Here is a 12729-nt window from a genome sequence, read left to right on the forward strand (position 1 = left end):
TTGAGTTTGGAACTGCAAATGCCATCTTGCTCTTATAACATTTAATTATATTTGAAYTGATATAGCTTTGGAATGAAAGCCACAGTGCAACCCATAAAGTTATGTATCTATCTCATGAGAGACAGCAGGTATTACTGCCATTTCCTGATTCTACAGTTGGCTTATGTTAGCTGCAGCTCATAAGCTCATGACAAATAAAAAACTAAAAAGAAATTATTATCATAAGGTGCACTTCAGGCACCTTTGATGAAGTATAGCAGAATCATCCAGAATACTCACATTATTTTTCTATTTTCTCCCATGACTGAGTGCTCATGACTGTAAAGGTCAAGGGATTTGCAAAACTGGAAGGTAAAAACCCTAAATTAATTTGCAAGACCTTGATAWGTTTAGTAATCCTATGAGCAAGACAATTCACATTATTATTGAAGAGATTTTATTTTTTTCTAAAAAGACTGTTGGTACTAACCTTTCATATTAGAGAGTCATATTTGTTCAACTACTTGAGACCAAAAGCTTTCTTTTTGGGGGAGGGGTTGCTGAATAGTTACCATTTAGAAATCTCAGTGAGTTTATTCTATGGTAGGTAATTTCAGACTCCTTGAAGATACTGATTCCTTAGTTAAAGATATATTTTTAACGCTRTTTTTTCATGTTGTTTTATACACACAAAGTAAAATAAGCAACAGTTAAATTTATCATTTAAATTTTTTGTATCTTTATGTAAAAACAAACATCCACAAGAGTATTATATAATCAGTAAGGTTGGAAGGGACCTCTGGAGATCATCTAGTCCAACCTCCGTGCTCTGCACAATCACCTAGAGCATGTTAGACAGGGTTGCATCCAGGCGGGCTATGAATATCTTCGGAGAAGGAGACTCCACAACCTCTCTGGGCAACCTACTCCAATGCTCTGTCATTCTCACAGTGAAGAAATTCCCTCTCACATTCAGGTGGAACTTCCTATGCTTCAATATCTGTTCATTGCCTCTTGTCCTGTCACATGGGGCAAATGAATAGAGTCACTGTCCCCCTGACACCCTTYCTTCAGGTACTTACACACATTGATAAGATCCCYCCTCAGTCTTCTCTTCMCCAGGCTAAACAGGTGCAGCTCTCACAGCCGTTCCTGAGAGGGCAGGTGCTCCAGCCCTCTGATCATCTTCGTAGCCCTATGCTGGACTCTCTCCTGTAGCTCCATGWCTCTCTTGTACTGGGGTGCCCAGAACCGGATAYAGTACTCCAGATGAGGCCTCCCCAGGGCTGAGTAGAGGGGCAGGATCACCTCCCTCCACCTGCTGGCAACACTCTTCCCAATGCACCCCAGGACACCATTGGCCTTCTTGGCCACAAGGGCACATTGCTGGCTCAGGGTCAACTTGTCATCCACCAGTACTCCCAGGTCCTTCTCTGCAGAGCTGCTCTCCAGAAGGTCAACCCCCAGCTTGTAATGGTGCCTAGGGTTATTTTTCCCTAGGTGCAGGACCCTGCACTTGCCCTGGTTGAATCTCATGAGGTTCCTCTCTGCCCAACTCTCCAGCCTGTCCAGGTCTCTCTGAATGGCAGCACAATCCTCAGCTGTATCAGTCACTCCTCCAAGCTTGRTATCATCAGCAAACTTKCTGAGGAGGCACTCTGTCCCCTCACCCAGGTCACTGATGAAAAAGTTGAACAGGATGGGACCCAGTACTGASCCCTGKGGGWYRCCACTAGCCACAGGCCTCCAACTAGACTTCACGCCACTGATGACAACCCTCTGAGCTCTGCCTTTCAGCCAGTTCTCAATCCACCTCACTGTCCACTCGTCTAACCCACACTTCCTGAGCTTCTCTAGGAGGATGTTATGGGAGACAGTGTCAAAAGCCTTGCTGAAGTCAAGGTGCACAACGTCCACTGCTCTCCCCTCATTGACTCAGCCAGTCATTCCATCCTAGAAGGCTATCAGATTGGTTAAGCAGGATTTCCCCTTGGTGAACCCATGCTGACTACTCCTAATCACCTTCTTTTCCTCCATATGTCTTGAGATGACATCCAGAATGAGCTGTTCCATCACCTTTCCAGGGATGGAGGTGAGGCTGACCAGCCTATAGTTCCTGTGTCCTCCTTCTTGCCCTTTTTGAAGACTGGAGTGACACCCGCTTTCTTTCTGTCCTYAGGCACCTCTCCAGTTCTTCATGACTTTTCAAGGAGGTTGGAGAGCRGCCTGGCACCAACATCCACCAGCTCCCTCAGTACCCCTGGGTGTATCCCACCGGGGCCATGGATTTGTGGATGTCTAGCCTGCCCAGAAGGTCTCTAATCCTATCCTCCTCAACCAAATGAAAGTCTTCCCTTCTCCAGATGTTCTCTCTCATCTCCAGGCTCGGGGATTYTTGCGGGCTGCCCTTAGCAGTGAAGACTGAAGCAAAGAAGGCATTCAGTAATTCTGCCTTCTCTGTAGGCTTTGTCACCAAGGCCCCTGCCCCATTCAGTAGCAGGCCCACATTTTCCCTAGTCCTTCTCTTGCTGCTGATGTATTTGAAGAAAMCCCTCCTATTGTCCTTAACATCCCTTGCAAGACTCAATTCCAACTGGGCCTTAGCCTTCCTCGCCCCATCTCTACATACTCTGACTCCTGAAAGAGGCTGTGAATCTGGCATGTCTATCTAATGGGGACAGTATAGAATTGCACCTGAAATGATCAAGCAACTTTGAAAACAGCCTTAGGCAGACTGCACTGTAGGCACCTAATTTTGGTGAATGGCAAACAGGGGAGTATATGAAGTGTTACATGCTAGACTTTTTGACATCTTTGAAAAACAACATGGCAGGACATGCTCTATACTAAGAAAATAAGTAGTGTGTCCATACTGTTTCAGACTAAAGGTTAAAGTGAATGAGACAAGAATGTAGTGGTACTTCCCTTTTATCATCTCCTAGTTTCTAGCAGGCTGTGAATTAGGTACTTCGTGAATCAGTTGTCATATTTTTGTATTTAATAGCCTGAAATTGATTTTTTTTCACCATGACTTTATTTTATGAATTCTTGTACATTTTTGTCATCAACTACATATGCAGCCTTGTTTCATTACATGTTGAATAAAGAAGTACAGCTTTTGTTTTCAACCTGTCTACTGCYAGTTTCTCTTGATGCCTTCTGCTTCTTATACTATGAGAGACAATCAAGTCACCCCCTCTTTAGGTTAATCTTGCCCTTGACAATTTTTAAAGCAACTGTTGCACTTCCTTTGTCATCTCTTTACTTGTCTGGAGCCCTGGTATTTTTAGAAGCTGTTCATAGAAGGCTGTTCATAGAAAGACCCAACAAAAGTTGTTGCCCTTTTCTGTATTTGTTCTAATTATACTATAATTTTTTCAAGATGGGAAGGAGTACAGAGTGGCACTGAAATATTTTGTTTTGTTTGCCTTTCCAATAATTCCTAATAAAATATATTTTTGAGTGCTTTTCATTGTAATGGGAAGATATAAATGTGATGATTKTTTTATCTTTACATGGCAGATAAACAAGACCTTAATTTATGATCGTGTCTGTGCGCCTTATTTCATGTATGGTAGTCCTGAGACATTATCCAGGATTTATGTTATGCTGAGGAGGAATTAGCATGAGGAACAAGTTGAGGAGAGTTGCTGAATTAGTGCAAACAGCCCTTAATAATATTTATATTATGTGCTAATGTTTCTTCACTGTGATGTTTGTGGTCGGTCAGTGCAGTTTCTGTAATTTGCTTTTCCGGGCAGGAATAGCACACAGCTAGATTGAAATGTATACCATTGACTAACTGCAGATTATAAAAAAACATGTAAAAATCATGATTTTTAAAATAATTGTAGATATAATTGGCCCACTTACTCTAATATAGGCAATTTTTTCTGATAATAAGACTCAAAGCTGAGATCACAGTCAAAGGAAAAATGATTTTATAGAAGCTTGAATACCAAACCTATTAAATCTGGGAGAATTGTGGCAAATACATCATTTTTTGTGGGTTTAGGTTTCTTGGGTATCTATATATTGAGTAACTTTCTCATCCTCCAAAAAAAAAAAAAATCTTTTAAATGTTTCTGAAGCACAAGGGTGGTTTGGACTCCGGGAGTTTTGCATTGCACCTTTGGCTTCAGAGCATCTATCATTTGTCAAAGAGAAGCACCTCCCCGGACACTTCCATAGCTCTTGAGGAGACTGAGTTGCTGAAGGAGAGCGCTTTACACGTTATTTTTCCTCTTATTGGTGCTACTATTTTTCAGTGCTCAAAACTTGGCTCCAAGAAGGAGGAAAAGCCATTATCTGAGAAAGTATTTTATATTTTTCTCTCCCCAACTTTCTAACAGTTTCAAAATGGCATTACGACTGATGCTGACATCCAGTGCAAATCAAACTGAACATAAAATGAAAGCTCCATTTACAAGGACTGTTACTGGACCATTCACAGTTTAAGGAAACATAGCTCAAAGTCAAAGCCAAAAACAGAATTTTCTCATGTATCTTCTCCTGAGCATCCTAAACAGAAAAAGGCTGTGTGAAACCTGTAAGCACAGAGAAGTGAATCTTCTGTCCATGCTRCTGTTGGACTATGAAATGGTAGGATCACAAATCTCTCCTCCCATTCCCCACTTAAGACTAGCTCAGAAGCAGCAACAGTCCAGGGAGATGGGAAGTTTAGTACATTAAAAATGCTCAGTAGGCTATAAAACCACTTAGTAGTTCTTAAGCCTTTGCGATCTGAAAAAATGAGAAATGTGACATCCAATTTTCTTCCCTGCACTAGTTTGCTATATTAAATGATTTTGTTCATATGATTTAGTTTTCACAAACAGCAGGAGATCATGAGACATGAGAGTCAGTCACTGATTGATGTATTTTCTTAATTTTAACGATATTTGTGGGTAATGCATTTTTTATCTCTGAGGTACAACTGTAGACAGACTTCATGTTACTTCCGCTCCTGATTTCAGGTCAACTGTGAATTTCTGTTGCCTTTCTATACTTCCATAATTATTTTTTTCTGAATATATATTTAAATTTCAACACTATTAACTTAGCAGTATTAGTCTAAGCTATTAATATTCAGAAATATTTGCCTATTAAATTTGTTAGTTTGCTAGGTGTTCTAGTTAGATTCCCGGGGGCCAAACATCCGTTTTGGCAAGCCAGCACAAACACACACACACACACACACACACACACACACAAACACTCTTCAGTAGCAAGCAGTTTATTATTAGATACTTATAAACAGACCGACCCGATGGTAATCGCGAGAAGGACCACCTCAATGCTTGTCCCGATCGTCTGCATGGTGGGAGAGGTACTCGGCAGGCACAATCTTTTCAGGCGTCCCCGAGGAGGCAACGTGGTCCTCTGTTGTGTAGCAGCCTCTCCCTCCTTCGGAAAACTCCGGCATTTATGATTACTTGYGGTAGGCGGGAGTACCGGCACCTGGGGCCAGCAAGTGCRGGGAGTCTAGCCCAACTCCGCCCCGGTTGCATAACCYGGCTATGATACTGCGCACGCRTGCAGACTTATTTCGGGGGCCACATTTGACTTTGGGGGTCGCTATTTAATTTCTCTTCATCTTCTGACCTTCATGTTGACTGCTTCTCATGGTCATTCTGTGGCTTCCAGCCACAGAATCTATATGTGACCAGTCGCTGCTCTTTCTCACAGATTTCCAAGACCTTGTTAGTTACTTATTTGTATCCCGCTTAACACAGCAGTATTGTTCTAGGCACTAAAAAGTTACAACACTATACTATTCTCACCAAGTATCAGGTAGTACAGATACAAAAAGTTACAACACGGACCATTYCTATCAAGTATCACGTAGTACGGATACACTAGGGAATGTTTACAACTCATGTTTGAATCATTTCTTCCTTATAAATCATCACTAAAGTAATAAACTTTAAATACTTGTTCAAATTAGAACTCACACTAAATTAGCTTATCCTTAAACTGGATTTAGCATTGCCCATAGCTTATTTTATATGAAATGTATAATTTCAACTACCAAAAGCAATATAGGCAGATTTGAATAATTAATAGATCGCATTATTACATTTATCTTTTTTATTTCTAAGGTAGAGATGTATACCCTCATATAAAATAAACATTTATAAGTATAAAAATCCTAATTGTAGTATACTTAGGAAGAACCTCGACCTACTAAGGAATCATTTTAACCTGGCACTATGTAAAACAAAATTTTAAGATCTCTGACTTTTTGGAGTAATCTAATTTTAATACATAGTTACGGAGATCACAAGAGGCCATTTTAGCATAGAAGTCAGATACAACAATTTGCAGATTTCATCTTGATCTGATCTTGAGCAGTCTCTAAACTCGGTATTTAAATTCTCCCCTTATTATCTGCTGGGCTGGAAAAACTCTTTTTTGCTTTTCACTTCACTGCTTCTTCTCTGAATCTGTGGCACTGTTGCAGAAGTAAAAACTGTTGCAGATGCATGAAGGTTAATTATTTTAAATGAATAAGCCAGACCACTAAAATCATGATGAATTGTGCACTAAAGGAAATACACTACTAGGTTAAGAGTACACAGTGACATCACCTTGCCATAAGTATCTTCAATTCATAATCTTTTTACAAAGGAGAAAAATGCACTGAAAGAACTAGGCGGTATTGGACTGACTGGATTATCCTGTTGGAAATTCATAATGATGATACCAAACTACTTATACAGGCAAGTGAATATGAAAACCTGTCATATGTAAAGGGAAAGCTCTCAAGTAATAGAGGAAGCATAGAAACATCTAGCTGTTAAACYATCATTCAGCAGATATGATGATCATGAAATGATCTCCGTGGGAATGAAATGAGATTGTTCTCTATTTCCTGAGGTAAAACACTTAACTTTTCATTATTTTTTTTTTTCATTTTGAATCCTGAACTCAGCTTCCCTAAATTACAGCTTAAATTTATATATGTATTTACTTTATATATGTGTACTTTCTGATGCCACATTTCTGAGGACTGCACTACAGATTTTAGTATGTTTAAACACTTTCCACTTAATTAATGTGCACAAACATACATACATATATGCATACATACATATATATATATACACACATACACTTGCACACACACACTGGCAAATTCATTCCCCTTATCACAGCCTCAGTTTTGTCTTTAAGCAATCATTAAGACTTATGGCATAGTTAAACGGAAGGAAGAGTAGTGTGTAAGGAAGAGTTTTTAGAGAAACTGAATTCTGATAGATACCAACCTGTACAACAGTTTGAATAGATTAAATGTTATGTCTGTATTCTAYTGTTATAAATCAGCTAGTGGGAGAAGCAATCACTGGAGGAATTAAGTGTTCTGAACRATCGAAAAAATACTCAGTTTGTTAATGATTTGCATATAGCTATACTCCTAGTACTTTCTAGGCCTAGAAAACAAACTTCAGCTATCCTTCTACCTTCTTATTTACAGTAAGAAGGGATGAAATAATGCAAGAAAGAATATTGCACGGAGAAGAGAGAGGGAGGTAAGTTAAAACACTGTGTCATAGATTGTTATTCTTGATGTAGTTTTCTTACCTGTGATGTGCTTGGGTAAGTTTAAAAGATTTATAGTATTTTGTGCCATCCTTGTTAGCGCAGAATTCTAATGATGGTCAATAGGCTTTTGAAACTAAAAGGAAGTGATTCTTATGAAAATGAAAGGATGTGATTCTTAGGAAAATGAGAGATTACTGAGATAAGGGAAATATGTTTGTATTTAGAATAAAAAAAGTGTATTGGACAATGAAGAATGAAAACTACTACTACCTGTTTTTCTATTTGTTTTTTTTCTTCCTCCTTTTTTTAAGAGGATGAGGGAGGGAAGGATCCTATTACTGTTCTTTTTAAAATATGAATTCTCAGAGAATTTGCAGTATCAGTGCTTATAATTCTAAGTAGACAAATCGACCTGGAAATTTTCTCACAGATAGAACAATCTTAAACGTCTTATCATCTTCTGAACAATACCCATTAGGCACTTATTGCTGCTCACTGTCTGTATTTTTATTTAAGGCCCGACTTTTTAATCCTTAACACCAGTAATTGCCCCTCCATTTATTGCTCTTGCTTAAATTCTATCTCTTGATCTGAAAGGTTTTTGATAGGAATAGAAACAAGATTTGGTCATTTGCAAACTGCTTGGATTAGAAAAATTGCTTCCAGTCTAGTAATTCCTTCAGTGCTGTTCACATCTATGGCAGTACATAAATAATAGTAGAGTAGGCGGGACAGAAAAATTGGTTAGTTTAACTAGTAGGTAAATTCTTTTGCCTGGAATTTAGCAGTCTTTAATGAGCAAGATCAGACCACAGTCATCTGAGCCAAAGAGGAGCTTTTCATGAGAGAATGCAATTATGCAGTTAGAATTCATCTGCCAAACCATTTAATCATTAAGTGGCTCACAAGTCTTAGTGGCCTCACATGTTTGAAATATCCACTTGCATTTAGGAGAAAAGATCAGGAATATGCTGCTTCCTTCTGATCCTTTTTTAAGATGATCAGTACAGACAGACAGCTGCAGCTTTTTTCACTGGCTCGCTGTGAAGAACAAAGAAATGAAAYAAAGACATAGGAAAGATGAAAGTTTAAAACCAAGAGGGCCTTTCTATCATATACAGTCTATTGTATCTAGGCAAGAGGTTTTCCAACAGATAGGATTTCCAAGGAAAATGCACCAAAAGGCCTAGTATCTCTTCTATCATTTGTTTTAAATGGACCATGAAATTTTTACCTTATAAAAACTATCTCCTAGTTTTAGCTTTTGGGCTCAGATAAATTTAGAACAGCCCAGTTCTACAGTTTTCTTTGGGAAAAGGATCACAACCACTGTAGTCCTCCATACGAGATGTATTCTTCCTTTTCATTCAACAGTAACTATGGCAAGAGCTACACCTCACTGTTTTCTCTTTGCATCTCAACTGGTACAAAAAGGGTCTGATAAGTTTTTTTGTAGCTTCTTATCTTGTAAGTCCACACAGTATTTAAGCATGATTGGCCTAAGCAATTTTAGCTGGGTAACCACATTTTGTCTCTTATAAAAGAAATAAAAATTTTACAAAATATGAATAGTATACAATGGCCCTCTTCTAAGTGTAGTCTTTTTAGACTGTAAAAATGGAGCTTGTTTTTTCTCAATCATCCTTTCATTTATTTCTCTAGTTCTTTTCCTGATATGGCACCCTATTTGTTCAAGTTTCTGTAGYATTGCGGATTTCTGAGATCTACTGCCCTCTTCAACTTTGCTGCAGTAGACAATTTAGAGGTTTTATTGTATTAACCACTGCTGCTAGCTGTACCTAATTTATGTGAATCAAATTACTTTTTGTTACTTTTTGTCACCTTGCTTCTCCATTCTGTCTCTCTTGACAGATAGAGAACTTTTCATACTTACTCTTCTAACTTGTCACTACTACTGTTGAAGAATTTCTTTCTCTTAATGTATTCTTCCACTGAAGACAACAAGCTGGAACATAATTTGCATGAACTGCTTTCAAGACCTGCTAAACATGACAGTCCGCTGAACTGCTGTCATAGGCACAGCATTAATACCTCTTCCCATTAACTGCACTAACTACAGAGGAAGCACACAGAGGAGTGATAGGTCAGAATCTAGAGGTGAAGCTGCTTTCCTTATACTCCAACAAAGAAAAATGTTTTGGCAAAGCTATTGTCAGGATGGGGTTCATGAAAAATGAATGTTTAAAACAGGCAAAGAAGTTTATTCCAAAACGTGCTGTCATCTCAGAGAATAATGAAACAGAATACAAACTTCCTAGAGGAGACAACTTTCTGGATATGAACTTAGTGCCACTTGTGAGACGAATGAATGYTCTCTTCTCCAATTTCCAAAGCCAGTTACTGTGTCTGAGGTAGCAGTAACTCATCCARTGCCACTTCTGGCTACAAATTTTTCTACAAAAATTCAGCATGCATTTTGTAGGAGAAGACAGTTCAACTAAATACATGCTTTTGCCTCTCTCTGTCACAGTAAAGTCTGTAGTTAAATCAAGTCACAGTGTGCTGACTATAGCAGATACGGATTCTTTTTTCACATCACTGTGAGCCAGCCTAAAGCTTCTGTCACAATGTAGCTATCCCTCCAGCGAAGAAAGAGGATCTCCAGGAAGAAGGAGCTTTGGTGGGAAGAAGAGGGTTTAAAATGTTTTATACTCAAGAAACACACTTTCTGGCTTTTGCTTCTGTCACTGTTGTGATGACTGACTCGAGTCTACATTTCATTTCATTCTGCTTCACTGAGAGCACAGATATGCACATAATTTTGTTTATGGCTAAGGTTATGGTTAAGTGGGTAACTGCTGTACTTTGTTCACCACCAGTTACTGCTCCCTYAGTTCTACTGGTTAAACTGTTAACTATGTTTCTGTTTCCCTGCCCTACTATATTTTTTGGTAATTCTTTCACATGCATATTCTACAATACATTTATTTCCCTAGGTGTTGTACTGGTCCCTTTTACAAATATATAATTATTTTTGAGTCTCTCCTTCGAAATGCACTTCATTTTCTCTGTTCAGAGTAGCTGAATCCAGTGTGCTTCAGGACTCCACTGGATTTCTTCTCTCCTAGCCTGATAAATGGGARACTGCTGCATTTCTGCATCCTCATGTCCAGGAAGTAGTAAAGCTGAGCATGTGCTCCCCAAAAGACGAACACATTGCACATACACAGAGCCTTCAGGACCGTGCTGCACCTAGCACCCTCATAAAGGCACACAGCACTCGGAAACACCATAGCCAGCCCAGTCCCGTTCCTCCTCTCTAGCTCATCAGGATTGCGGTTTCCTACTATAATATGCACATATATATGCGCATCACATATATAGTAAAGAGTTCTCCAGGAGCTGGCCTTAAACACTTGGTCTGTGCAATAGCTGGCCCCCAAACCCTGGTCTCCTACAGCTGCTGGTTCCTGCAACTGTAAGCCTGCTAGTCCAGACTGAAGTTCACCTCAGAATAAAGAGTGCACTCACACATATTAGTTAGAGGTAGGATTTAATAAAAACAGACTGCAGTGACCTAATGCAAGGATCAGTCAGACAATCCTACTGACCAGCCATCTCTTTACCCTGAACACATTTTCCCCCCTATTTGTTCCACTTTGATTGTCACAGGCAAAACAACTGCAACCCAAGGAATTTTACTTAAGTTTATTACCAATTTTAATTAGTTTCAGGTATTGAGAAAGTAACAGAAACCACTACAYAAACACTGGGACACCTCTCCTTCTCCTTCCCCAGGCTCAGCTTCTCTCCCTCCCCTCTCCTCCCCCCTTCCCAGTCTCCTCCCTGCTTTGTTTTTGCTGGGCCATTCACCCAGTCCCTCCCAGCTCCTTCAGTGCGGCAGTAACAAGCAGCCTCAGGGGTTGGGGTTGGGAGTGTAAGGGTTTATTTTCACTCCTTGCCTCTTACTCATTTTCCTTTGATCTCTTGTGGGGTTCTGCACTGGCCACAGCCCCTTGTGGGCTCTGGCCAGCTCTTTCCAAGAAACCCCTCCAGCTGTATCCCAGTGAGGTCTCCTCCTTATCCCCTGCCACTGTCTCCAGCTCTTCCCGTACCTCTTGGCCGCAGCTCAGTTCCACCGGCTTGGTCGTCCCCCCCACCCGCGGCGAGGGGCAGCCGGAACCGGCGAGAACCGGCCGTGACCAGCCCGGGGCGGCTGGCGGCCCCACCCCTCCGGGTGCCCTGCTGCTGCCAGCCCCTCACGCCCAAGACGTKGATCCAGCTTGATTCCTCCTCTGCTGCATTTGGCCCTTCCATAAGATACCCTCTGATAAGCTTTGCACAGACCCTACTGCACTTGCTGCTTTCCAGCAGGCAAACCGTGCGGTCTGCGGAGACACAAGATGGTAGGAGCGGCCTTCTGTGCCAAAAATGGGGGTTTGCCGTGGACTTTCCTCTCGTTTGTGCCATGCCTCGCTTAGCCTATTGGTTAAAAAAAAAAAAAAAAAAAAAAGCTGGGTAATTAATTTTCTGGTTACACAACTTGATGTAAATCAGTAAGGTGTTTCTTAGTGCTTAATGGTGCGTGTCCTTAAAATGCACAATATTTGATGACTACTTCCCTCAGTAACCAAGTATAAAATCTATGGAAAGGTTGCAAGATGCAGCTTCCAAGGAGCAGTTAGTTTAGATCATGAATGATAGCACCAGTCTTTGGAAAATATGTATATATATATTTTGATTAGTAACATGCTATCAGAAAAGCCCTAGTTACATTCTATCTAAAATGAATTCATAAACATGCTAATTCTAAATTATTCCCAATTTGCATGTTTTTGTGCATTTTTGTATGTAAAAAAGAATAAATTCCTAAAGTAGAGGAAAATATATTAAATTTATTGAAATGACTTTTTTTGAGTTGCCGTTAACTCTTTGAGTCAGAACAGCCTAAGGAAAGCCACAAATGGCAATATATACTAATACTGAAAAGGCAGTGAACCAGTTTGGCCTTTCTTTYCAATTCTGGCTTTTTCTGCCTTATTTAAAGACTTTGTTGACAATGTCCGGTCTTTATTTTTACAGTGCACTCTTTGTACCTAATCCAAACATATACAAGTCAACAAGAAAGTATGAAATAATGCCAATTGACACTAGCTGTGTATCTGGTTCTTCTAGTAAACATTTTTTCTAGGGAGAAGTATTGAACTACAGATTTAATGTTTATTAGGAGTATTTTGTTACAGT

At 39.8% G+C, this 12729-nt stretch overlaps 1 protein-coding gene across 1 annotated transcript; it reads right to left on the bottom strand.

The window, feature by feature from the left end:
• Nucleotides 1-1119: 1119 nt before the first annotated feature.
• Nucleotides 1120-11955, bottom strand: LOC146597438 (uncharacterized). Its single transcript, XM_085302087.1, has 3 exons — nt 11601-11955; nt 11112-11166; nt 1120-1657 (listed from the first exon to the last, which is right to left on the bottom strand). The coding sequence occupies exons 1-3, from the start codon at nt 11953-11955 to the stop codon at nt 1120-1122; spliced, it is 948 nt and encodes a 315-aa protein (XP_085158213.1).
• Nucleotides 11956-12729: the final 774 nt, after the last annotated feature.

The sequence above is a fragment of the Rhea americana genome, unplaced genomic scaffold, assembly GCF_003343005.1.
Source record: "Rhea americana isolate MKP2758 unplaced genomic scaffold, rheAme1 scaffold_185, whole genome shotgun sequence".
In the NCBI taxonomy this organism is placed as follows: Eukaryota; Metazoa; Chordata; class Aves; order Rheiformes; family Rheidae; genus Rhea; species Rhea americana.